Consider the following 27,760-nt stretch of genomic DNA (forward strand, 5'->3'; position numbering starts at 1 on the left):
AGAAGTAATTCATTAGGAACACGATAGCGGTTTAAGAAACAGTCAGTAGTGGAGTTAGGAAAGAAAGTTAGTATTCAGTGCTGTTGACTGTAGAAAAGAAATGTCAAGACAGTGTTATTCTGTACGTTATTTCACATTATTGGGGTTAAAATACCTGGCATGTGATAAACTGACATTTACCAGTTTAAACAGTGTGTAAACTAACGTACATGTACAGTACAGCCACAGACAGAGTGGTGATTCACTCCTCTGTTATTCCTTCATCAGCATTTTTCTCATTATACAGAATATATCAGCACCGCAGTGGTTCGTGCAGAGTTTCAATGGATATTTCTAAGATTTACATTTTGATATCTACTGCAGTGTTTCCCTCAGGTCAAAAATTATTAACTTATTGCAGATATATCAGTATCAGTGTATTCCGACGGCTGAGAGGTAACAAGACATTGCAGCACAAACAGGCCAAACATAATTTAGGGGTCTGTAGTTTTGTCCAGCAGAGGGCGCTGACAGGTTAAAACTGTGAAATACATCACTCAGTACACATCTATAAGTGATGCTTGTCCTCTGCGTTTGTGTCTTATATGTGTTTATGTACGGAAGTTAATGTTGGTTTGTATATTTGTATATAACAGATTATATTGTATATTGCTGGGCAACAATGAAGAGGATGAACAGGATTACCAGGGTGGAAAATCAGAAAAAGCATTTCAGCTACACAACATTATGCTGTTGTTTCTGGGTTTTAAGTGCCCCTCTGTTATAGTTTACCTCTTCAGGTCTGTTTATTATTATTATTATTGTTTGAACTGGTCACAACTGGTACATACTGTATATATACAATACTGTGTGTATATACTGTATAGATATAGCTTTGGTTTTATGGATGTTTTTATGGTAAAAAGGTTGAGAACCACTGGTTTAGGAGATTTGGGCTCAGCTCCTGTTTAGTACCACAATCTTCAGTCACTATCAGCTGTTTATTTCAGTCGTCTCACGAAACACTTGTGTTGTTCTGTTTGAGTTGACATTAAAAGGATATTGTTTGACGTATACATGCGCTATACATGATACAAAGCCTTATGGATAGTATTAAAGTGACTATAATTAATATTCTTATATTAACAAAGGATCAAATGACTACTTGCATGTGAATAGAGTCGCTCGTAGAGACTCACCCAGAGTCACCTGACTCTGTGGCTCCCCTCAGCCTCTTCACTTCACTGTTTTTGTTATCCAGCAACTTTACTGTTGTGGTTCACTCTCACCGCTCTCATCAGCATTGTTTTTTGGCCTAACAGGAAGTAGTTTTCAGCGAAAAAAGCCCTAAAAGAAAACACTGTACACAACCAGCTCAGCACCAACACACAGACACAGTTAGCGACTAGCTGGTGAACATAGTTGAGCATTTAGCAGCTAAAGAGACGGATATTTTCCTCAGGGAGCCAAAAAAAGAGGAGTAAAAACACTGGATTCACATTTGCCACATTGCTCAGTATCTGCTGGATGTGTAAATAATCAATACTGTATGTCAATGTTGTGTTTGCAGCATGTTGCCATTACCCCAAGTGGACAAAAAGTCAGTTATTGCAGGTTTAAACTGTATTTATAAACCTCTGTCATTGTCAAAAAGCAGCCATGACTATACTTGAGTGGGCAACAAAGTACAGCCTACAGCATGTGTGGGGAATACTGTATTATAGATATTAAAATAATTGTATTAGTGCTACAAAACTGATTTCACAGTAAATATATTATCATTTCTATACACAGAGTTTCTTCCTTGCTTTTGAAAACAGAAAAAAAAAAAATACCCCATTTTCAAATCCAAAGAAGAAACGTTGACTCAATGATTGCTTGGATCTCACAATAAAAACAGGTTTAGAAACGCTGTGTTAGTACACAGAGATCTGCAGGCTCTGCTGTGATGGAGGAACCCTACTGCAGGTTCTCCCTGACAGTGATTCACAATGCAGCCTCACTTCTCCTCTCCTCTCACACACGACGTCATCCATCATAAACCCTTGTTGTAGGTCACCACCTTGCAATCTGTTGCCATGGCGATCTCCGGCTCTAGGCAAGACACCTCAATCTGCCAAAAAAAAAAAAAAAAGAAGGTAAAGACTGAAGGTAAAATTTTAGCTCTATATCTCTCTGAGTTTGCTTTGAAAATCACTTTGACTTTTAATTGGACATCTGGAATAAAGAGGTGAATACAGGCTTGTGGGCCCCGGCTGTGCATGTCAAGTGGTGTATATGTAATTTGAATTTCTTCCCAGCTGCTCCCTCAGCCATCTGGCCTTAAATCAGCAGTCGAAGCAGTTGAACCGACGCTTTACTGTACCTGAGACATCTGGGGGAACAGGCTGATGGCCACGGGCAGAGAGAGGCCGAAGGTAACCAGGCACACCACGCTGTGGATGGGCAGCAACAATCTGCGGTTGCTCTGCAGAAACCTCAGCCTACACGAGCCAAGATAGAGATAAAAAAAAAAAAAAAAGAGTGAGCCTGCTGTGTGGATCGATCCCAGATGACTAGTGTGAGTTATTTTTGGATCTGGAGAAAAAACATCATGTGCAGAATTTAGGGAGTTATTTTCCACAATTAGTGGGTGGAAGATTTTTCTGTCTGTGTGAAAGTTACAATTCCGGGTTTAATGAGTCAGACTGCATATTTCTTCTTTAATTTAATGTTATTATAGAAACAGAAAGTCTATTTTTGTTCAGTCTTTTTTTGTGTGTTTGAAAACACAATAGGCTTTATTATTACATTTCATTCATTTTTACGTGTTTTTACATTTTCTCTGGCTGTGACCTAATACTGCATCAGTATATGTTAAGCACTTTGGGGCACAACATATGTTTTCTCTGGCTCATTACACACACAAATGTTTATTACTTAGTATTTCTAGACCACAATACTGTCCCACAAAGACACAGAGCAATAACTAAAGAAAGGATGGAGTTAAGGCAAGAAGGGAGTTTGAGGCGGGTTAGCCAAACTGTGAAACAGATACATTGAAAATCGTAATGTTGTAAATTTAAAGGCTTTTATTAAAAAGCAGATTGTTTTACACTCTGCCTCTGGACAATCTGAAGGACGTAGAAACAGAAGAACCTGTAGTACGTCAGGGGCTGAGATGGCGGTTACAGCTACTCTGCTAAGCTAGGCTAGTCATCCTTTAGTTTAGCAGGACTAGTTTAGCTGCTGTTACTTTTTGTCATGGTTGGATTTAGCTAATGCCTAATTTATGTGGGATAACAAAACTGGACCACTAAGATTTTGGATCATCAAAATAGATTTTTCAGTTGCAGGAAACAGGTAGGAAAGAGGAGGTCGATTTAGCTTTAAGTAAACCTGCTAGCTTCAACGTAACGGGGTGGGGGTTTTGTAGTTTTCCAAACTTGCAGTTTTCTCTGAAATTATACATTTCTATGGCATCATATTTATATGGTAAAACAAATGACCAAAAAGTCAGATTTTGGTCTTAACTCACTATATCCTGTGCTGAACAGAATAGAATAAAATTGTGTACAACATTTTCATTCAAATTTACTTTGGGGTAGAATGACATTCATGACTTTTTATATTTGGGGTTTCTCTTTACCCCTTTTTTTTTCTTCATAAATGTTTAATCATGCAGGCCAGTAGTTCCCAAAGAGGGGATCAGGACCCCCACAAAGTTTCGCAAGATAGATCTGAGAGGTTGTAAGATTTGATAAGAACCAGGAAAAAAAGGTAGTGTAAAAACAAAAAGGTTCTGCTTTGCTCTAATATCTTCTGTTTCTGTTCTACTGAATTAATAAATCATTAATTACTGTAACTCTTCAGGCCTCTAAAGAAGAAGGTCAGTCATTGGTTGAACAGGTTACAAACAGACATGTGCAGCCAGTGATGAGGGGGAAACATTGCTTCCGTTAAAGGGCTCACAAGGTGGCCAGAAAGGTTGAGCACCACTGATGTGGGCAGTGTTTCCATTCTGATTAATGTATAATTAATGCAGCATAATAAGTAACCATTTGTGTCTGAATATACCTGCACACTAACAGTATATTAGTCTGTTAATTAATCATCAATTAAATGTTTCTGAGTAAGTTTTTAAGTTGTTTCAGTTAAGATTCACTGAAGAGATTCACTGGTTCCAGCTTCTTAAATGTGAATATTTTCTAGTTGTCTTCGTCGTTTGTAATAGTCGACAGTACATCTTTGGGGACATTAACAGACATGACCTCAGGCTCTGGGAACTTGTGAGGCGTACTTTTTATATTTTAATCGATTAATTGAGAAAATAATTGTTACATTAATCAATAATTATTATTAAGTAACTGTTACTTGCAACAATGTATTTCTGAACAAACCTCTCTAGGTAGGACATGATGATGGGGGGCAGGACAAAGATTGGCATCGGGAGGACCACACGTGTGAAGGCGGTCTCCATGATCGCCTGGGGAAAGACATGAGAACATTGTGCACACGCTTCATTTCAAATACTGCAATGAGTTGGATTTAATTTTCCCTTTCATGAGATCAGATGGGTGCTGAGCGACAGGAGCCGAGCAGGAAATGATGCATTTTCCACATTATCAGCCACCATCACATTTGCAATTCACTGAAAAACCAAAAACAGCAAGTGTATAAACATATTCAGTGCCGTCAAGTAGCAAGTACGCTGAGTATGCAACAAAACAAAAGCCACTCACATGCCTTGCAGCAATTTTGGAGGATCCCACCACGTTCCCGTTGTTGTCCAGCACATCAATACCTTCAGAAAGCTCATTGTGTCTCATCAGGCCCACGTTACAGATGTTTGCACTAGCTGAGGAAGGGGAGAGAAGGACAGACAATTTTATACATTTCCACAGGACAAGAACAGATGGTGAGGACAAGAAATGTAGTCACAGATCAAGATAACAGATCCTTTACTAAATACCCTCATTGAGAGCACAGCTAACCACTAAACTATAAAATTGTCCACTGAAGTCATAAAGTACTGTTGGTGTAAAACTGAAATTCATATTTTCATGCAATTGACAAGCTCTGAAATTTGAGATATAAATACATTATTGTCTCATTTGTAACATATGAAATCTGTGTGACATCAGTAAGATGTTGCGACTCCAACCACCAGGGGGCAACACAATTACCCCCCATTATGACTGGCACATTGGGCCCTTTGAAAACCCACCTACAGCTGGGAAGGGGACAAATCTCTGTATTATCATTCTGGTGGCAGGGCTCAGCTTGTTGGCCTTCTGAATCAGCACATTCAGTCCCACCTAATAAACATAAAAAACAAATAAAAGCAACATCAACAACATGCTTTAAATACTGCTATACAGTATAACAGTTCTTTGTATTTGCAGCAGTAGTGTTGTCGTTACTAGTAGTGCTAGTAGTACTCGAACTGTACTGCTAAAACTATTCCAAAAGCTAAACAGTATTACCAGCACTGTTAATGATATTGTATATAAAATACACCAAAAAACATCTGTACAACTGCTCCTGTACAGTGCAGGTGCAAAGCAGCTCATGACTAAATTTACAGCTCTCATGCGCAGGTGAAATTCAACAACAAAAAAAAATGTTATCAAATGTATTATCATGAAAGAGGAAGAAACAAGAAACACACTCACTGCAAGAGAAACAGCACTGGTCACAGCTCCTACATAGCCTTGAAGAAACTTGGATGTTGGCGTAGGCTGAGGAGGGACAAAGGAAGTATTGTGTCACCGCTTTATACATGGGTCACTGTAAGACTGCTATAAACTCTCTATAGTGACACTTACTATTTATTTTAGACACAACACAACGCATGATATTCTATTAAATAAATAAATAAAACAGTGCCAAATGAATAAATATTGTAATTTGTTGATGTTTTTGTGGAGACTAAGGATCAGAATATCCACAGGAAATAGTTCCTACTTTTGTGGCGTTGCGGTTGGCATAGTTGACACAGGCATTGTGACTCTGGTTCAGCCACTGTAGGAAAGAAGGAAGGAAATAAGGTAAGGGATGAGGGTTAAAGGGAGAAACAAAGGAAAGAAAGGAGCAGATAGATAGATAGATAGATAGATAGATAGATCCTTATGCCAGTGTGTCACAGGTTGGAAAGCACTGCATGTACACAATAAAAGTGCGCTTACCAGATGTTCAAAATGTACAATAAATGCAATGGTTTTACAGTATGTTGGTTAGTTACAGTACCTGCCATATAATGGTAGACACCACGGTCTGATTTGGGAGAAGAAGGCCAATGACCTAGATGAGACCAGGGAATAAGAGCTTATTTCTGGGCAAAATAAGTCCAAAGTCTCATTTCATCTGTCCCCAAACACGACCATGTAAATGGATGTCTGCACAGCCGAGTTAAGTTCTGTGAAATGCATGATTAAAATGTGTGATTTTCATATGGGACTTACAATTGGTGTTCCAAATGGTACATAACCTGCACAAGCGAAGAAATGATTAATGACAAAATGGAAAAAAAGAAACTTCAACAACTTCAGCAAAGATCTTCATCTGAGGTCGTACCTGACATTCGAAATGGCATGAAGATCTTCTCTCCTGTGTCAGGATGAATGATGGCCTGCGTGCAGAGAGCATGACGTCACCCTCATGCTGCCTGGAGCCCAGAGGCTTGAATGTATGGAGGTGCAGTTAACCTGGGCTGACGTATGACGTACGGTGAATCACTTACCTGCTTGATCTTCTGGGCCTCCCACAGCTGCACAGGTAAGAAGGGCCGTTAAAGACCAGAACCACAATTAATCATCAGGTTTATATTTTCCCTTCGGGCACACGTTATTGTATCATACTGCAACACATGTTATCGTAAAGAAGGACTCACCTGAAGATCAGACACTCCAGGTGGGAGTGTGCCGTGTTTATAGTCATCAAGTAGTTTGATGCATTCTTTCAACTGTTTCTACAAACAAAGGAAAAGACAAATATGAGGTTAAATTAAAAATGTATTAATGTTTTGACAGTTTGGCCGACACAATAACTACATTTACAGACACCAACTGAGAACTATTTTGGTACTTTAAGAAATATAAAGTAATTTATCTACAATCCCTTTCTGTCATTTAACAAAAGAAGACAAAGTTCTCAAATGTTTAGAGCTGCAACGACGGGTTATTTACATTATCTATTAATCTGACAAATACTTTGTCATCATTTAACTGTTTTTAAAAAGTCAGGAAATAGTGAAAAATGCTCATCACAAGTTCCCTGAGGCCAATATGGCATCTTCAAATGTCGTGTTTTGTCGGAATAACAGATCAAAACCAGAAAGTGTTCAATTCACTATCATATGCTGTCAGACAAACTAAAGCAGGAAACAGAAACATTAACAAGATTATCAAAACTGTTGACGATTGATTTTTGATCGCTTCAGCTCTACAAATGTTTAATGTTGTCTAAACACAGATCATTCATTACGTGACAGTTTATAACGCTAACCAGCGTATGAGTATGAATACTGGACGGAAGTATTTAGTTTTACCTCGGACACAAACAGGGTGCTGGGGTCAATGATGTCTATGAAGTGTCTCAGACGGCCGAGGAATGAACCCTAGAAAAGACAGTATGATAAAGTTAATTCTTAATGGAAGTAGACACATAATGACAGCAGACTGTCTGCCCCTCTGTGAATGAATCATTTGCTCAAGCCTGAACTGATTTATCACTGCTCACTGTGCTCGAGTTTACTAGTTCCTAAAAACAGTGCTTTGTCTGACAATTCCGCTCATTCAATTTATTGCCTCATATGTAAACTTTTGTAACATGTTAAACTTTTTCAGTTTTTGCCCAAAAACAGTCACATTTAAAGAGGAAAAAAACATGTAAACTCCTCTTCAGCTCATGAAAATACGCAAATTCTCCAGAAACTTCCCACATTATCAACTATCAATCAACAAGTAAAGGGATAGTTCGGTATTTTGGGAAATACAGTTTTTTGCTTTCTTGCCAAGACTTTGATGAGCAGATTGAAACCACTTTAATACCTGTACCGTAACTATGAAGCTAAAGCCAGGAGCTTCGCTTAGCATGCAAGCTAGCTAGCTAGCTCAGGCGAATGATCGTTTTTCACACATTTTTGTACAGATTAAACAAACAGGATATAACAAGTTGCCTTTGAATAGAGCCAGGCTAGCTGTTTCCCCGTTTCCGATCTTGGGCTAAGCTAACCGGCTGCTAGCTATAGCTTCATATTTAGTAGAGAGTGGTATCAATCTTTTCATCTACCTCCCGACCAGAAATTGAGTATATTTCCCAAAACTATTGTTGTTTATTTACATTTGCATGGCGGGATAATGAATCCTTGTTTGCTCTATTCGCTAAATAAAGACCGTGAGCTACAGTTGAAAGCTCTGACTCATCCGTAAAAAGGACCTTTGAGCTTAGATTCTCTTCATAGTATGTTGTTCCCAAAGGTCAAGGATGGGCATTTTTGCACAAACCCTTGCTATGTTAATGAAAAATTATTAAACCTATACTTTGAAATGCCAGTTCTCAAAAAACCCATGACAAAGTCTTTGCTATCCTAACTGAACAATGGAACAAAATATAACTGACATGTAAAAGTAAAATGTGCCATTTGAGACGAACCTTTAAGAAAATGTTCCAACAATCTTGAGTTTAACTTTACATTTACCAAACACATTCTTCCCAGCGAGGCTCGGAGCTGCTGGTCAGGCGATCTGTTTTCTGTTCCCTTCACTGTCTACTTCAGCATGCCAATTGCTAAGTATGTGTGCCAACTGTCTGAAAAGGCCCAACAGCAGTTTATGCCAAGAGTCTCTTTGGCAAACCAGATGGCGAAAACATGGCAGCTTTAATCAGATTCCCTCGGAGACATTTATCAGTTATGAAGGGCAGAAAACAAAGTGGAAAGACGGTGTAACAAACTCGTCTATATTTTAATTATCCGTTCAGCACCGGCTTCTAATTGAAATGACTGGAAACAACGTTCAGTCCTCCTAAAGACTGTAGATAAATAAAATCTTCGTGCTCTGTGTCTCTGGATTTGCTGCCACTCCTCCATCACACGTCTCCTCCTCTGACAGGCCATATGTGCTGCAGTGCTGTTTTGTAAGAGTGGGGTAGAGAGAGGATCCATGTGAGGAGCCTGCTTTAATTATGCATGAGCTTCAGCTCCCCGGAGAGTACACAACAAGGCTCGCAGAGACGGAGAGCACAGACAAACTGAGCAAGATTTATGCTGATTCAAGGACTGGCCTAATTTTAACTGCTTTGATCAAGGAACTGAAAGTAATACAGCACCTTTATCAACCCGACATGAACTTAAGGTTTCAGATGGAAAAACAAAAGGGTTTGTGAGGTTCAGAAAATATTAACAACATATATGTGTGCAGTGCATCAGCTGGAACCCAAGGACTAAACACTCTCTTCCTTAAAATGATGGTGATCTAAAAGAGGTGATCACTAAAAAAAAATTATTCACATGAGACAAAGAGTGTAAATAAACTGTTATTTAGGCTTTCTGTGAACCATGCAATATCCTCTGTTAATTGGTGTGGAGGGATTGTGAAACAATGTGTAGACATGTAAAAGGCAGAGAGCAAGACCCCCAGACTGAAAGAGACACAAAACAACATCGTTTTGAGTCTCTTTGAGGCCATTTTGTGTCTCTTTATAGGCATTTTACGGCTCTTAATGGTCGTTTCGCATCTGATATAGTCGTTTGCAGCTTGTTATGGTTGTTTCGTGTCTCTTTGTTGTCATTTTACATCTCTTTTTTTGTTGTTTTGTCTCCTTGTAGTTGTTTTGCATGTGTTTGTAGTAGTTTTGTGTCTCTTTGTGGTAGTTTTGCATCTGTTTGTAGTGGCTTTGTGGCTCTTTATGGTTGTTTTGTGTTTCTTTGTGGTTGTTTTGTGTCTCTTTATGGTTGTTTTGCATCTCTTTGTAGTCGTTTTGTATCTCTTTTTAGTCATTTTGCATCTCTTTTCAGTTGTTTTGCATCTCTTTGTGGTGGTTTTACATCTGTTTGTAATGGTTTCGTGTCTCTTTTCAGTTGTTTTGCATCTCTTTGTGGTGGTTTTGCTGCTCTTTATTGTTGTTTTGTGTTTCTTTGTAGTTGTTTTGTGTCTCTTTATGGTTATTTTGAATCTGTTTGTCGTGATTTTGCATCTCGTTTTAATCGTTTTGTATCTCTTCATAGTTTGTGTTTCTTTATGGTTGTTTTGTGTTTCTTTATGGTTGTTTTGCATCTCTTTGCAGTCATTTTGCACCTCTTTATAGTTGTTTGATTGACTTTCCAACAAGAAATGTTAACAGTCACTTCAAACTGAGGCTCTGGCCCAGGGGCCCCCTGACCCTTGGACTACTTGGACCCCTGGCCTTGTGCCCAGTAGGTGAGTGCAGTCATTCATCCATGTGTGTTCTGTCACAATATGTGTGAGAAGAGGAGTTGGCTCAAAATTTAAGATAAATTCCTTTCTTTTGGGCTGTTTGTGGTCTCCACAGTTTTCCCATGTTGTCAGTCCTGCAGAGAATTACACTGATAACTCGTATCAGTTGACTTATTTACAGTATCTGCATATGGACTTTGCTCACCGCACCATCAGGTAAATTATTTCCTTTAGACTCCTGTTAAATAAAATCCTTTGAAGAAAGAAGCCTTAGACATGTAAATGTAACTAGCATGCAGCTTCCTCAGTTAATCTGCCATCCGAGTTAACGTGAAGGTCACATTATCTTTCAGGGCTGACCAATGCAAAACCATTTCTGAGGATGGAAAATTGAGTAATGGGCTAAAGATAAGGACGGACAGCCCATTAATCTCGATTACAGTCTGCATATGCATCCTGCAAAAAACCCAAACTTGAGGGTGTAAAAGTGTGATTCTCACTAGATGTATGTACAGAATGATGCGCAAATTTGGTTGATATTGTATCAGAAATCTCCAACGATTTTAAAGCGTGAAATAAAAAGTAAAGAGGAAAAACAAACATTTATCGTGATAAACTGACAAAAAAAAAAACGTCTGCTGCCTTTAATTTGACGTGCAAGGTCTCATGTCTTGGCTGCGGACCTCCACTCTGATATAATCTCTCACGGAGCAGCAGCGAGGCGAAGGATGATACACAGCGATAAAACACGCCGACAGACATTATTCCCACTAGTGAATATATAATAAACTCAAAACTCATCCAATCACACCCAGAAGTTCGTTATCAGTTGAAAGTTGCTGCGGTTTTATGACAAAGAGTCTGATCGCGGATCAAAGGCAACTTTCGCTACAAAGTGCAGCATCCAGAGCCGCCGGAGCGGAGCGGAGCAGGGCGGAGGATGGGGCTGCCTTTCACCCGAAAGCCTTCAAAACAAAACGACCTTAATGCACGTTTAACGGAGGACAGAGAGGACTTACCTGGTCGTATCGGGGTCTTCCGAGCTGGAAAGCAGGACACGCTGCAGATTCCGCCATGACACCGAACTATTTATTTATTAATGAACTGAATCATGAACGGATTTTCAAGTCGAGCGAACTACATTCAGTGTGTAACTAGTGAAGCAACCAGCCGCTCGGTCTGTTGGGATGTGTAGTCTTCCCGTTTGCGTTAACACTGGCAAAGTTGAACCGCATGACTACACATCCCAAATAATCGATAAGGTGAAAGCTATTGCATAACTGTTAAGATTGATCTTGGGGGAGATAACAGTTGATGCACCCATAGATGATTGACCCAATTAATCATTATGTGAAGAGGCGTGGCCTGAAGAAAGAAACATGTCTGCGCGGAGTGATGATCAGCTTTGCTTTCAGGTTTACTTGATCATTAAAAAAAAAAAAAAAGTAAAGATAAAAATGAACAACCTGGAGCAAATAAATGAATATTTATCACCACACTGGACACTTTCATCATGCACTTGTCATATAGCGACCAAAGGCATTTGGCCAGCTTTCAGATGGACTGTTAAATGTGCATTAGTCCTTCACATTATTATAAACCTTAATCATATAGCACATTTTATCTATGGCATCTATCCCAAAGTGTCCTAAAATATTTACACATTCAGTGACAGTAAATGTCTTGAGTGACTCTTGCTGCTGATGAGACATTACTGCTTATTACATGACTACAAACAAAGTGTTGGAAGGATGATAATCGATAGATATCAATAATACAATAGATAAAGACAGATAAACAACCAGGGGTGGAAAGTAACTCCTACTGTACAATTTCTAGGGTACTTCTACTTCATTTGAGTGCTTTCATTTCATGCCACTTTATACTTCTACTTCACTACACCTTAAAGACAAATATTGTACTTTTTACTGCCTACATTTATTTTATTTGGCAGATGTAAGAGTTTACATACAAACTGACAATATAAAAAGATATGTTATATATTGTTATAGACTGAACTGAACAGCATGTAAAGTAGTTTTGCTTCACTTTAATCAGCTACAAATGCATCAGTCTATAATATCTATAATAATACAACACAGAGGCATTCTGCTACTTTTTCTTCTGCAAGTGCATTTTGCTGACAATACCTCTGTACTTTTAATAAGATTTTGAGGGCTTTTACTTGTAATTAAGTATTTCTACAGTGGTATTGCTATTTTTTACTTAGGAAAAGGATCTAAATACTTCTCAACAACTTTTCTATTAGTACATCTTTACCACTAATGAGGTAGAAAAATGTAATGCTGCTGCTCGACCTTTTTCTGAGAGTGTACTGACTCCTCTAAACAGGAAATGGACCAAGTCTCCTGAGTCAATTAACAAAAAAAACAAGCCTGTGTTGTTATTTTGCTTTAGAGCAGAAATTAATGTAAACCAGCATTTCACAATCTGAAATCAATGCTAAGAGAGAGACAAAAGAAGTAAAGAGGCGAGCAGTGCAGGGCCAACTTGTCAACATGTGTTATAAATGCTATAGACCCAATTTACAACCTTATTATCTCTAATAAATCAGATAGGTGTATCCATAGTCTGTGGGGTCATCCGTTAACCAGCAGGCACCCAAAATGTGCAGTACGGAGCGCTCTCTAGTGGAGAGAAGTGAGCATTGCTACAGCATACAGTACATACAGTGTGCAGGATGTCATGGATTAGTCTCTGCAGTCTCACTGAGGTCTCATCTCTGACAAACCAACAACACAAGGACCTCAGAAACTTTGGTTCATGTGCACTTTATTGTATTACAGTACAGTACTGCGGTCATGTAAAGCATTGCAAGTAGCTACAGTGGTGCTAGAGAATTAGAGAATATATTATCATGACAAAAGTATCTTATACAAATAACTTATAATACTATTATTGAGTGCACTGATGCTTTGTTATTTCTACAGAAAATTGTTGCTATTTCAACAAAGACAAATTGCAGGATGGACAACAAATATATTAAAACATTCTTGTCGTTTTAGCGTGCAACAAGAAATAAGAATTTAATGAACACAGTTTTTTGTAAAAATGAACAACAAAACAAAGAAACAAGATGCAAACAATAAGTCTTCGTCCTCTTTAGTCTCTTCTGGCACAAACATGAACATTGTTTTTTATCATACGGCAAAGTTAATGCAGAAACATCTTATAGTATTCACATTGCAGCGCAGCATTTTATGATGGGTTGCTGTTTTTTGTAGCATTTCTTAAATTCTATTAGAAAATATGTAATTAACTCAAGTTAACCTTTGTTCATAAAACTGCTTGAGATGAAAATCGTGTGTCAAAATGTTGTTTTTTGCATTTCAACAGCTGCAATTTTAAGGTTACTTGAGCTAACGTCATATTTTGCCAGAGGAAGATATTAAATACACCTCCAGAAAGTGATTTCTCTAGCCTGCATTTTACTTTATGCATGTGTGAAAGCAGTGAGTTTAAATCGACAGCAGCTGACTACCTTAAATTATTCTAGTAAGCATGAGTGAAATAATCATTTGCTTTCATAAAAGCTTTTTCTAATTGTTCTGTTTTCTGTCCGAGCCAAATTGGGATAGTAACCAGCATGCACATTGGGTAATATCGTGTCTACATCAACAGGGCAGTATTAGCAGTGAGAAGACCTGGATGACTGTGAGATCAGATTTTCTCTCTAGAACAGCGATTCCCAAACGGTATTCTAGAGGATTGCACATCATGTGTAATACACCACACACACACTAGCACTGTCGTCACTTGTGTCTATTGCGCACTTGAAGCAGCGTGGGTGTCTGCTCCATGATCCGCAGTAAAAGATTATCAATGTAGTCCTCCAGGTCTCGGACCTGTAGCTTGACCTTTTTCAGCTCAGCCTCACATTTGTGCAGCTGCGCCTCCTGCCGCTCGGAGGTCGCCTGCTGCTTCTGCATGTCCATCTCCTGCTGCAGCAGCAGGGAGATCAGCTCCATGTTGGTCAGGTGCTGGTACTGGGCCGAGTTGTCCACTGTCACCTCCTACGAGAGAGGGGACAGGAACAGTACAGATGTAGGAAGCCAGACACACGTGTGTTTGAACCTGGCTGGTAAATGTCACAATTTAATGGATAGTTCAACATTTAGGGAATTATACTTATTCACTGTCTTGCTGAGAGTTTGGTGACATAATTGATACCACGCTCATATCTGTCCATTCAATATGAAGCTACAGATAGGAGACGGTTAGCTTAGCTTAGCTAAGCATAAAGACTGGAAGCAGGGGGGAAATCTGGCTCAATCCAAAGGCACACGTCAGTTTTTGCACAGACTAAATAAACAAGACATAACATGTTAATAAGTGAGCTGTCGAGGTGCTGATAGGCTAATTGTTGTTGCTGTTTCCTTCTATTTCCAGTGTGTGTGCTAAGCCAAGCTAACTGTCTCCTGGCTGTAGCTTCATATTAAACATACCGACATGAGCGTCACATCAATCTTTTCATCTGACTCTCGGCCACAAAGGCGAATAAGCTTTAACGTCTCACTATGGAAATAAATGGCTCATTATGGCGTGTCGTGTTGCAGGTGGTAAAAAATGAAGTGATTCACAGGAAACAATGAAGCCATCACAACAGTGTAGTCATGAACACCAAGTGCACTGCTGGTGTTAAGAAATGCTCATGGAAGCATGGACCTAATGGCTTTCTGTAATTTAGTCTGTCATGTTAATAACTTGATTATTCTGCTGTTTGCACACAGTGAGACTCACACAGCCTTATGGGTACATTTTGAAAATTGACTTCAAAGGATTTTTGTTCTTGATAGGTGACATAATTAAAGGTAATTGTAGTCTGCATCAGCATCAGAATCCAGTCATATCACCTTATTCCTTGACATACTGTAACAGAAACAGCCCAGAGTGTCACAGAGGAAGAACAGACATAATTTTAGGACCTGAAAACTCTTATCTGGGCCAAAGAATTATGTCACACTTGAGAGGAGTCATGGGATCAGCATTTCTCTCCCAAGTGTTGAAAGTAACCTCGGTCTAACAGGGAGCTGGTAGGTAGCAGCTGCACACTTTCATGCAGTGGTGGAGGAAGTATTCAGATCCTTTACTTAAGTAAAAGTACTAATACCACAAAAGTAAAAGGGTGTAAGCATAATCAGGAAAATGTACTTACATGGCCCCTGTGACTGTTATACTATTATATATTATATCATTATGTTATTATTGCTCGTGCATTAATGTAAAAGCAGGATTTTAATGATGTAGTTGGTTGAGGTGGTGTATGGGAATGCAACTAATGATTATTTTCATTATGGATTAATCTGCCGATTATTTTCGCCATTAATCGATTGATTGTTTGGTTTGTAAAAAGTCTGACAATAGTGAGAAATGCCGTCACAGAGCCCAAAGTGACACCTTCACACAACTTTTGCCCAACCAACAGTCCAAACCTAGTGCGTACCTAAGTAAATACACTTCTTCCACCACTGCTTTCATGTGTGTTTTCTTTTATTCTGACTCAGTTACTTCCTGGCAGTAATAATAATGAACCACAAGCTGTGAAATGTGCATGTTAAACAACTTAAACTAAATACAGACTAACCAGAAAATGGACAACAACCGTGTTACATGTAACTGGTGTTAAAGTTAAGTTGGAAATATCACAACACTCACATGAATATGCTTATTTTGGCAGCTGTATCTCCTGTTGAGCCACGCACGTAAATATTCTTTACAGACTGTACATGGAAGGTTTTAAAGAGGTGTAGTGTTTTTGTTTCACTGTACCTGACTCCTCTCAGGTTCTGCTGCAACCTGGTGGGTGGTGCGTCCCGGGTGGATGGTTGACTTCAGCTTCTCCAGAACCGAACGGCCCTCCTTCTTCTCAGATTGGCTGGAGGTTAATGGCTTCACTAGATGAGGTCTGCAAAGTAAAGAGGTCAGTACTAGTATTTCAACACAGGAAAACTGTTTTTTACTGTAAGTGCATAACTGACCCCTCACTCTGTGAAGGAATGGTAAGCCATAAAGAGGAAAGCACCATCTACAGCCATATGAGTCAAGTTTAAACAAGACATTTGCAGTGACTCGCTTGTTACTGGAGGATGAAATCATCTTGGGGGGAACACAATGTTGACTATACAACAACAATAACAGCAAGGGGATGTTTAGAGACAGACAATTTGAATAAAAATTATAATTCAAATTAAAGCTACTTCATGATCACAGCAGACAAAGGTTTCGGAATAAACACTTAAATGTTTTTATTATTGATTATTAAAAGGCTGAGTGACTCTATGGTCCCACTCTATTCTAAATATGAAGTTTTCTCTCCTGTTTCTGCTGTAAACATGGTATAGTGTAAACATAGTATAAACAATGTTTCCTTTAATCATTGAATCCTCTCCATCCCCAGTGGCACTCCCGACTGTCCTCTACTTGTTGCTAAGTATACGTCATATGAACAGGTCTCACCATTTATTGCCCTTGTTTTTTGGAGAGCCAAAAGTCTGAAATTACAATTATACTGACTTGTTCGATCATGTTCTGAAAACACATATTGTAGTAACATAATATACCCCTACAGGAGAAATTTAGTGCTTTTAGATATCAAACTATCTGGACGTAACGTATCAGCTGGCTGAAGCAGCAGCGAAAGAAGCTAAATTTAGACAGAACAAAGTTTAAGAAAAACAGCTAACAAGAAACTGAATAATGAGATGAACAACATAAATATGAAGTAAAGCCAAGAACAAAGCAGCAGATATCATCCAACCACTTTGGATGAAAAGACAGAACTTATAAAGGCATAAATGCATTCAACCTCAACCAAGCCAGGCCAACAGTAAACAAAGCAACCAGAGCAACAAAATAAAAATAAAAAAACACCATTACGTGTTTTGTTGTGTGTGTGGAAATCTTGTTATTCCATTTAACTACAGCTTGTAAATACCTACATATATCAGATCCTAGTGTGAGGGTTCTCACCTGCTCTCCTGATGGGGCAGGTTGCTAGCTGGCTGTGTCTCCTCAGGCAAAAGTGAGTGCCGTGCATCGACCAGGGGCTGGTCTGTGGTGGAGGTGGTAGAGTAGGAGGAAGAGGAGGAGGTGTAGGTGGCCACAGCCAGAGTAGTGCTGGCTCCAGCACTGGGCCCCACGCTTGAGGGATGTATGGAGGGGCAACAGACAGGGGTAGGGTGGAGCATAGCCTGTGCATCAGCGGACAGGGAGAGTGCACCAGGGATGGAGGGTGAAGAGGGTTCAGGCTCTTGCAAAGATTGCCCAATCTTTGACTTTGAAGGGGTTCTCGGGTTGGGTGCTACTTTAGCGTGAAGGTCTTCAAAACTCATGTCAGAGGATTTTCCTGTTATACAATTCTCTGTAAGACAGGACCTTGTGTTGTCTTTTGAACATATCTGTGACGTTGCATTAGACTCACTGTGTTGTGTTTGGTCTTTGTTGGCACTATCTCCTTGCGAATCTGTCTGTTTATTTAATGCCAGTAAGGAAGAAAGAGCTGATTTAGTGGGCTGATACGACAACGGTCCTTCACTGACTCCTGAAATATTTTGAACAAGGGACAACAACTGCTCAAACTCTCTGTCTCCACTATGGCCAGTTGGGCTGCCGCTGCTGTTCTGTCGGGACACTCCTTTTGGTCTAAAACGTGCACTAACCACACCAGAAAAGGGCTCCTTCTGGTTAAGTGTATCCATTTTAGCTTGTGGGTTTCCATTATCATCAAAGTCCTTATGTGTCTTTTTAAAATCATCAGCACATCTTGGTATATCTTCTTTGGATTCAGTTTCAAGATGGGGAGGGTTAGGCGTTTGAATTTGTGACGACAAAGCAGTGATCTCTCTTCTGCTTACTCTGCAGTTACCATGTGGTGCCACGTTACTCAGTTCACATCGGCAATCTTGGCAATTGTCTTGGCAAACTGAAGAGACGTTGCACAGTTTATTAGATGATGCAGTTATTTCAAAGGAAGAGTTCATCTCAGGTATGTAGGTGTCCTTCAAAGTGAACATATCCTGAAGTGTGGTCACTGTCTCTGCATGGTAAGCGGCTATCTGTGAATTTTCCGACGGCTGTGGAAAAGTCCCGCCAAAACTGTTGATGGCTTTGAGAGTATCAACTACCTCTGACTGAGAAGAGCTATCTGAATCAATAAAACTAAAATCTGAATTATTCACATTCATGTTCAGATCTCCTAAGGTTAGTGAGAAAGACACGTTATTGTTGATGCATGGGGTTTCCGGTGGATTAGACTCCGTCTCCTCTACTGGAGTGATTGTAATATCAAGTACCTTTGCATCTGGCTTTGAGGGAGTAGTAGATGACGTGTTCAAAAGGTCTGCAACAGATTTCTCACTATCAAAAACCATTTTAGGGCCTGAGTTCATAGATGTGATCTTATCTCCAGCAGTTTCTTCGGCATTCAACGAGAGACGATGACTGTTTACTTTGGGCTGTCCATAGTTACCTCTACACACACGTCCATACAAGTCTTGCTCAAACAACATCCCTCGCCAGCGGTCAGTTTCGTCTTCCAAAGGTTCATATTTGAACTTTTTAAGCTTTTCTTCGGACATGAATCCTGGTGACGTAACATTTGTGTACGGTTGAGAATTAACGCTGAAGGAGTCGGAGGTCTCGCTGCTTGTGTGAGCGTCTGGAGATATGCTGTTTCGTTTGCATTCTCCCTCTCGTCCACGTTGCAGCGAGGCCACGCCGGTCTGTGAGAGGAGGTAGGCTTCTTTATGGACAGCTAGCTCTTGACCTCTGTGCAGCCAGCCATCAGAGTAAATCTCGTTCACTGAAGTTCTTAAAAGTCTCCTTGGAGGCAAAGGTGGAGGCTCCTCTTCACATGTTTTCAGCTCTCGTGCATGATTGTTGTTATTAACTAGAAGATAACTATGTCTACGAGATGAAGTCGGACTGGTTCTCAGTTGTTTCTGAGGAAGACTCCCTTTAGGCGAGTTGAGCCTGCTGGAGGCAAAGGCATCAAACGAGTCATCCCATTCTCCTGCACTCTCTGACATGGAACGAGGGGCGGAGTGGTTATGTTCGGCTGTTTTGGGTAGTAATGCAGGGAGAGATATCTGCCTAGCTACTGGCCTGGGGCGCTCGCGCTTTATGAAAGCCATATTTGTAGCATTAACTTCATGAGCAGGGCTGGGTGTGCAGTGCTGGGAGGGCAGAGTGGTGTAATGAAAGGGGGATGAGCCAGAAGAGGAGCAAGTCGCAAAAAGAGGGGACCTCTGCGATTCTTCCACTATGAGCTCCTCAAAAAAGGGGTTGCACTGCATACGTGAGGGGAAAGGCTTGGAAGGGGAGATGGGGGTTGAGGAGGGAGAGGAAGAGGGGGTGAAGGGATTGGTGTGATTGCAGTCATCAGGTGAGACATGACCGGACTGAGGGGGTACAGGGGAGCGAGGAGGGAGGGGAGGGGGTACATCTGAGCTGCTTTCTACCTTAGGAGAAACTTCCAGCCTGTAGAGGAAAATAGGGCACAATAGTCCTCTTGGTTAATGATGTGCCAGATTACCAAATGGGGAACATCGTTCTTACACAAACAGAAAAGACAACCAAAGTACTTGCTGATATTCCACAACAAAGTGGGACATTTCTGTTACCTAGAAGGCTCGACTGATGTCAGTAGATATAAAACTGGCCAAATGAAAGAATCATGAAAACGGTACCACAAATTAAATCAGAAAAGCAAAGCACATTTGCAAAATAATCAAGCAAAAAAAAAAAGCAAATGCATTGTAGCCATTCAAGACCATTGACACTGGCAGCTATTCTGTTGGGTGAGCTCAGATCAACATGGAATGACTTTCTGCACATCCTTTTGCAAGAGCATTTTTCTATTTTTGATAGAGAAACGTAGACACACACTGGTAAAGAAAATGGAAATGCTGGAGGGTATTTGTGGAAAATATAGCATGAGATAATGATACAGCATGGTCGTAAAATGGAGAAAACTATGAACTAAATTCCATTTTCGAATGAGCAGGGAGCAGAGCAAACACTGAACTCAGGACACCCAACTGAATACAGGCCCCCCATGTGCCTGCTGTTGTGCCTGGATGGAAAGTACATTCATCAAACACTTTGGAGCCCAGAGGCAAGCCTGTAAATGACCCCTGACTCACCTTGGCTTGTTCTGGGAGTCAGCGGAACCAAACCAGCCTCTGAGCCTCCCCTCAGATGTGGAACCTGCCTGGTTCAGGTCTGACTTAGCTGGGAGAGAATCACTCCTCCCTCCAGAGAATAACGTCTTTCTTAGCTTCCTCCCTTTGTCAGGTGAATCACCAGCAGAGGAGGCGACTGGCAACGATGCTTCCGCAGGACGACCTCCTATCTGAGCTTGCTGAATTGGGGGAGACGATGCCTGAGCTTCCTTTTCTTCCTCCTTTTCCTCTTTCTTCGTTTTGTCGAAGGACCAGCGTCGGCCTTCTGCAAAGGAACCTTTGTCCTCACTTCTCTTGGTGAGGTTCTGCAGGGAACGAGAGAGCGGGGAACACTTCTCCAGCAGGACCAGCTTGGACGAGTGGGCTCCCAAGCTCTTTGGAGTCGATGGCTCAGAGTCGTAGACGTGGCTTCCATTTATACATAAGGAAGACTTGGACTGAGTCATGGTCTGACCCTTGAGAGACTCCACTGCAAGATTTGTTCGAGGGAAGGCTGTTGTGATCTTACTAGCTTCATCGCTGAAGGCTCGCTTGTGTGTGAGAACCTTTGTGGTGTGCTGGCTGGTGAGCACTGTTGGAAGGAAGGAAGAACTGTGTTATGAAAACAAAAATGAAATGATTTAAGTCTACATCTTTTGTATTTGAACACAGGTAAATTGGGGGGCAAAACTCTTGTTATCACTTTTCTTTCAAACTTTGTGCCTTAAAGTAGTAACAACAGTAACAACGCCACTTGGGGGCAGTGCTTTAAACACAACACTACCATTTTATCCCATTTTGAGGTTGTTGTGGCCTACCTGTAAGCAAACATTTACACACCCAGCAGCAATATTAGTATACCCGACGAAAGTCCAATTTTCACTCTTCTTTTAGCTTTGTTTTGTTTTCCACCAACTCTTGAGGGAAATATCCGGCTCTTTAGCTGTTAAATGATCTACTATGTTCACCAGCTAGTAACTAACCTTGTCTTTGTCTGAACCAAAGACAGCTATGGGCAGTAAAACCAAAACAATGAGCTTAGAGATGCTAAAATTCTGTAGAGCTGTAACATGAATAACATGAAAATGAAGGAGCACAATGAAGGTAAACTTCCTGCCAACAGTTGGACATTCTTTCGCTAGTAGCAACCACTACCAACACAGGTCTAAAGCAGTTTAACTGACATCGTTACATCCACCATTTTGTCAGATCTGTGATCAGGCATCTTTCATCTACTCTCCAAATGCCGGAGCATTATCTGTACTTTATATTATAACTGCAATTTGCTAGTTTGACTTTTCTGCAATCACATTACTGCTAACCAAGCTAGTCCTTATGCTATCTGTCTAAAGCTAATGTGTTGCTAATACAACATTCTAGCTAACGATTTATTTACTGCTGGGCTGTATTTTACTATTTTACTTTTACTCTTGAGCACGTCATAACTACATTAATTTTACTTCCTAAAATCTTAAACACTGATATTAATATCGGCCTCAAAATCGTCAATCTCTGCGGTGGGTGAGAGATAACAATTTTTGGGGGTTTCCCTAGGAAACTGTTTACTAGAGGCTGGAAGTGGCCCAGGTCCTGGCCATCTTGTTTCGAGATCAATTTAGTTACTATATGAGGGACGTGGCATTTGCTATATGAGATGATCCTCATGCTAATTTTACCTGAAGATTAATGCTTTATTTCCCATTTTGTTATGTTTGTCATCCTAATTTCTGGCGAGTTGGCCAACCTCTGCTATAAAACACTAAGGGAAACCTTGATCTATTATCAGCCAAAACCAACAGTCACCAGCCTTCATGTCATGCACATATAAATCATTTCCAAGTCTACCTTTTTTAGCTAAATCTGTCTCTCCATAGTGGGTGTCCACTCTCACTTTGCTCGTGTAGATGGGAGAGCTGGGAGGGTCTGACAGCAGATCCAGACTGGGTGGAGGCCCAGGATTATCACTGGCCACAGAAGAGATACTATTCTCTGATGCCAGCGATGAGCATGACCTGGTGTCAGACGACTTGCGCAGCCTTCCTTTGAAGAAATCTTTCATCTTGCTCCTCTTCTCCTCTGCTATCTCCACATCTGGTGACTCCACCGCCACTCCGCCCTCCTCTCCAAACGGCTGCCCCAGGGATCCCGACAGGGCAGCGTAGCGGCCTGGCACAATGGCCGAGGAAGACTCCACGTCCCCCCTCCTCCTCCCTGTGACGCGATCCTTGAGCTTGCCAAAAGCAGAGCGAGGTTTGTCCTTCATGGTGAGGTCGAACATGCTGGCTGTCATGTTGTTGCGAGTGAACTGCACTGTTACCTGAAGCTCACCACGTTCCTTCTCCTTCCTTCCCGCCTTGGAGTTGAGCTTGAACCATCTGGAGCCACGAAAGAAAAGGGACAGTCAATCTCATATCACTGCTTTCAATAAATGCATTACTTTAGCAGGACATCTAAAGTGCAATGCTATGTGTTTAAAGCACAAATCAGAGGTTGCACTTGTTATCTGGCCATTCTCCGGGACAAAACGAACAACAACAAAACACATTGATTTCCTTTTGGCAACGCTTTCAACATATTATATAATCTGCAATACGGCTCAAAATCTTTGACAACAAACTGTTTCGTTGCCTCAGAGCAGGAAATCACAACCCAAATTCCTTGAGGTCCACCCACCAGTGTGTTTGTGTGTGCTGCATAAGCCAGAGAGTCAACCAATGAAATCCTCCCTCTGATCCTGCCTCCTAAAGTCCTTTGAGTGGACCAGAGAAAGTGTTGCAGAGCCAAAACTAACAGCAGGAATTCAGTGTGAGTTTCACTGAGCATAGAGAGGGAGGAGAGCCCACAATTAAAGCCAGATGTGCTTTACTCTGTTCTGCTCTTCAGTGTTGATAGTGGAAGTGTTTCACATATTACTGGTGAGTCCTGTTGTGTTACCTGCAGCACAACTAAGGTCTTCAAATGCTCATAATCCAAAGATTTAGAGCCACATTTTTAACACTACCAGTAAACAAAATAACTTACTCTTACAGTTTGTATAGTCTGACAGATTAGGTTGTGATGGTAATATAATTTATATTTAAACCCTACTGATTGTCATAAAGTTATAATTTATCTGAAAATCTGAATGAGAAATGACTGCTGTGATAACTAAATCAGTTATTCTGAATATCGTACACAGTTAAACACTCTTGTGCATCTGTGGAATACTGTTGCAATGAATAATAGAGGGAGGTGTTTCTGTCATTTAGCCTTCCCTCATTGACAAGAATGGTGTGGACAAAATAATAGAAACATCTGTCAGTATAATTTAATACAAGCACAACAAACTGTAGCCTCCACAAATGACCACACAGTTCTCCTCTCCAAAACAGTTTGAACTGAACCGTCATGAATATATGATTTATTACAGGACTGTAGCCCGGTGAACCTAATAAACTGGCAACTGAGTGTATATACAGCGTGTTTTTAGTAAAGTTTATTAATCAGTAAGTAGTTTTACTGTCCAATAAATAGTTATCGACACTAGCTGACCTCTATCTTAGCCTCGTTCACTTGGCTTCAGTCTATCAGGACTTTCTTTAGTTAGAAAGTCATGTTCTTACTCACTATGGAACTTAAACCACACAGTACAGACTAAACTACACATTTTCAGTCATAGTTAATTATCAAAACTTGTTTTTTATCAAATTGTCACTCCTCCTCACGTCTACTCAACATACTATTTATATCTGTGCATACCAATACCAATCATTTGGGTGCAGGAAGCACTGAAGGAGGATATATAGTGCCCTATTAGTCAAAGAAAATATTCAGATTATAAATGTATGTATATTTTCTCAGTGCCAGAGAAAAATAGCTACCACTCAAATATAACTCAAAAGTTACAGTAAGTATTTGAGGACACACTTAGTGCTGCATAAATGGAAATGGAGTATGTGCATAACGATGGAGGCTTTCTGGCTAAAATCATTTCTTGTTCCAGAGTGGAAACTGCATCTCATCTTGTTGATTTGCAGTGCATTGTGGGAGCTTCTGCTGGAGTAGTTTAGTAGGATATCAGTCGAGAGGGCCAGAATTTAATGAGCCTGAAAGCACTCAGGTTTCAAGCTTTAGCAGTTTTCTGTGTCGTCACGAAAAACTGATTTAACTGTTGAACTCCTCTGGAGTTAATGTAATCAGTGAAACCAGCTGCTGTGTTTTCAGTTGTGGAAGCACATGTTTGATTACCAGCTGCAAACTATCCCTTCAATGAATTACATCATTTAAACGGAGAACTACATGAAAAGTTGCATGTCATTCTCCTGTTAAGTTTACTAAATAACCTAACCTTGTCGTCAGTGGTGGAATATAAGTGGAATATGATTTACTCACGTTCTGTACTTAAGTACAATTTAGAGGCATATACTGTATATATGCCACTCTGCATGATGAGTACTTTACTTTTGGTACTTTAAGTAAGCCTGTATTTTCATGTTAATACTTGTGTAAGATTTTGAATGCAGGACTCTTATTTGTGTAATTTTACATTGTGGTATTACCACTTTTACTTCAGTAAAGATCTGAGTACTTCTTCCACCGCTGCTTATTCTAGTCTCCGATGGACTCGAACACTTGAATCCGTCTGAGCAGTAAACTGACAAACTGTCTACATTAAAATCCAAACACAACGTACTCATCTCGAGGACACACTCCGTCCTGAAATATCTTATCAAGAGGGATGATGGTTTGACCGAGAAACACGTCCAGTCCGATAAGCACCCGGTGCATGACGGTGAGGACCAGGTCCCCGCTCCCCGGGGGGTACGCGCTCCGGCCGCCGTCCTCCAGGATCCCGGGGAGCAGCTCGAAGCAGCACTCTTCGTTCCACTCGGGCACCTCCGCCTTCTCCACCAGCCCGGTGGTGTACTTCTCCTTGCCCACCTGGATGATGGTGTAGAGGTAGCGGCTGCCGTGCTTGCCCTTGGTCCGCAGTCCTCTCGCCCGGAGGACGGTGACATTCACATGAGTGGGCACCCACCTCTGGTCGTCATCCAGGTCTATCAGTGACATCATCTTGCACCGCTGCACAGTGGCTGCCTCTGAGTCCCTTAATAATCCTAGTTTCACTTAGTCGCTTGACCGGGAGATCATCCCCCGTGCGTTGAGTTTACGTGCTGCGCCAAAACGCCTCTGCAGAATGTCTCTAAAGTCCGCCGAGCCTCTGAGGGTTTGGGTCAGTTTCCAGACAGCAGACCGGGCCTTTGATCTACCTAAAGCTTTACATGCCAGTCCCAAATACAATCAGTTCAGAACAAGTCAAGGCGAGCTGCGTGCGGAAGTCCACGCTCCGTCGGCATTCATGTCGCATCAGTTAGTTTACTGTCCGAAATCTGCTGGTTGCGTTCACGGCCCGCCCTCCTCCAGAGCAGCAGGCCCGCATACAGAGAGAGAGAGATGCCGCAGAATTAAAGAGGAACACCCAACCAGCGCCTGATCAGATCCACCGACACATACACGCGCGCGCTGATATGTGCTGTCGGTGAGTGGACACCAGCGCACGTGAGCAGAGGAGGCTTGTCTTCATATGAAACAGCAGACAAAATCATGCGGTGGATGAAGTTTCTGGGCGTGAAAAGTGAATATTTCCCGGCTCATCCTGCTAATTCTCTGATGTCGAGCATTACTGTTTCCCACCAAACCTCTGAACAATGTCTCGTGCAGTATTGGCGCGAGCAAGATGTAGAGAGAACATATAAGATAATACGATATAAAAGGCTGTTGGACAAATGCATTGGATTATGAAATTAAATGAAAAAATTATGAATTGATTTAATTCGTTTTTATTTTTAACAATTAATAGACCCTTAAGGCTGATCAATAATTTCCACGTTAAATAATTTTTTGGACACATTTCGGTGTATTAGCCTCCTTTTCCTGGACACACCTGTGCATTCACTTAAAACTACAGTACAGTCCTTTATTGATAACTGGCTGGAGAGCAGCTTCGACTGGTGGACCACAGCAGGTCACCGTGTCATTCTTGCAGCTGCAACGCCACCTGGTGGAGATCAGTGGCGAGTCAGTGTGAGAGGAATCAGAACAAAAGAGAGCAACCACATGCCGTCACACAAAGATGTACTGAAGACTCCCAGGTGGAGGTGCTGCAGTCACATCCTGTTATTTTATAAACTCATATAACACATCAGCCACCAGCCGGTTGATTTTCCGACTGTGACAGGTCAAAATGTCTTTCGTGGAAAAGGCCGATCTAGTTAAAGTGTTGGTGATAATTTTACCAAAACCATTAGGCAGGAGGTCGGGGGTTCAGAGGGGCAGTTGGCTCTTTAGTGACTGAAGGTCATGTGTCTTTTTCTACAGCAGCTCCCACTTTCACTCTTCTTAGTTCAAAACGGAGGAATGGCTTCAGTATTCAGTCAACAAGACACATCATTTTTTATATTGTTTGCCATCGTTTTGGCAGAATCTGATTCCACTTGTATCGTGTGATTTGTTGCCTGTGTGAAAATAATATATCAGTAACATATTATGGTTTAAATTGGAGTTTACCATCTTAGATTCACTGTGCACCTTTAGTTATCAGTGGCAAAATGAATTGTACCAATCAATAGTGTTATATTACTTTTACATATATTTTAGATGCTGTCTTGCAAACAGTGGAGTGAAATAAAGTACACTTATTCAAGTACTGTTGTTCAGTACTTCATACTTCTACTCCACTACATTTTAGAGGGAAATGTTGTACTTTTTACTCCACTACATTTATCTGACAGCTGTACTTGTACTAGTTAGGTTGGAGATTAAGATTTTACATACATATACATCTGATCAATATATAAAATAGGATACAGTGCTGTAGATTCAACATCTTATAAAGTAGTTGAAATGAGCTCCACCTTGTGTTACGTGTTAATACATCAGTAATTCTGAAAGGGACCATTCTGTAGTACTTTTACTTGTAACAGAGTATTTCTACATAGTGGTACTGCTACTTTTACTTCAGTAAAATACTTCTTCCACCTCTGCTGGCATGTAACTGAATCTCCACATTACATGAGAAAAACTGATTATTCACGGATCAGATCACAAACCAGATACCTCCAATCCTCCAATCATAACAAGTTACTTTATATCAGATATGGATGAAAACAGGCGTTGTATTAACGGCATATTTACAATAATTAGCTACAGACCTCAACTTAAAGT

At 40.7% G+C, this 27,760-nt stretch overlaps 2 protein-coding genes across 3 annotated transcripts; both read right to left on the reverse strand.

Moving 5' to 3' along the window:
* Nucleotides 1–2,014: 2,014 nt before the first annotated feature.
* sfxn5b (sideroflexin 5b) lies at nucleotides 2,015–11,452 on the reverse strand. Of its 2 annotated transcripts, XM_070913267.1 has the most exons (14): nucleotides 11,396–11,452; nucleotides 7,508–7,576; nucleotides 6,851–6,928; nucleotides 6,701–6,727; nucleotides 6,535–6,589; nucleotides 6,423–6,448; nucleotides 6,208–6,261; nucleotides 5,926–5,982; nucleotides 5,634–5,699; nucleotides 5,186–5,276; nucleotides 4,701–4,816; nucleotides 4,359–4,444; nucleotides 2,345–2,462; nucleotides 2,015–2,092 (listed from the first exon to the last, which is right to left on the reverse strand). In XM_070913267.1, the coding sequence occupies exons 1-14, from the start codon at nucleotides 11,450–11,452 to the stop codon at nucleotides 2,015–2,017; spliced, it is 978 nt and encodes a 325-aa protein (XP_070769368.1). The 2 variants fall into 2 exon arrangements, with proteins under 2 accessions (XP_070769368.1, XP_070769369.1); XM_070913268.1 differs by lacking the exon at nucleotides 7,508–7,576 and having other exon boundaries at nucleotides 11,396–11,419.
* A 2,697-nt stretch (nucleotides 11,453–14,149) lies between these two features.
* On the reverse strand, nucleotides 14,150–25,609 carry rab11fip5b (RAB11 family interacting protein 5b (class I)). Its single transcript, XM_070913920.1, has 6 exons — nucleotides 25,230–25,609; nucleotides 22,403–22,932; nucleotides 20,540–21,149; nucleotides 17,367–19,874; nucleotides 16,167–16,302; nucleotides 14,150–14,410 (listed from the first exon to the last, which is right to left on the reverse strand). Exons 1-6 carry the CDS (start codon nucleotides 25,607–25,609, stop codon nucleotides 14,150–14,152), a joined length of 4,425 nt encoding a protein of 1,474 aa, XP_070770021.1.
* Between the last annotated feature and the right edge of the window lie 2,151 nt (nucleotides 25,610–27,760).

This window comes from Enoplosus armatus, chromosome 10, assembly GCF_043641665.1.
Source record: "Enoplosus armatus isolate fEnoArm2 chromosome 10, fEnoArm2.hap1, whole genome shotgun sequence".
Classification (NCBI taxonomy): Eukaryota; Metazoa; Chordata; class Actinopteri; order Centrarchiformes; family Enoplosidae; genus Enoplosus; species Enoplosus armatus.

Excerpts from the sequence above, each read along its gene's own strand:
- sfxn5b (XM_070913267.1), bottom strand. The coding sequence starts at position 11,452 with ATGGCGGAATCTGCAGCGTGTCCTGCTTTCCAGCTCGGAAGACCCCGA. Across the intron at positions 5,983-6,207 it reads TGTCTACCATTATATGGCAG|TGGCTGAACCAGAGTCACAA; the intron begins GTACTGTAACTA and ends TCTTTCCTACAG. Across the intron at positions 2,463-4,358 it reads ATCATGTCCTACCTAGAGAG|GCTGAGGTTTCTGCAGAGCA; the intron begins GTTTGTTCAGAA and ends TGGCTCGTGTAG.
- rab11fip5b (XM_070913920.1), bottom strand. The coding sequence starts at position 25,609 with ATGATGTCACTGATAGACCTGGATGACGACCAGAGGTGGGTGCCCACT. Across the intron at positions 22,933-25,229 it reads GGAGTGTGTCCTCGAGATGA|ATGGTTCAAGCTCAACTCCA; the intron begins GTACGTTGTGTT and ends TCGTGGCTCCAG. Across the intron at positions 14,411-16,166 it reads CAGAACCTGAGAGGAGTCAG|GAGGTGACAGTGGACAACTC; the intron begins GTACAGTGAAAC and ends CCTCTCTCGTAG.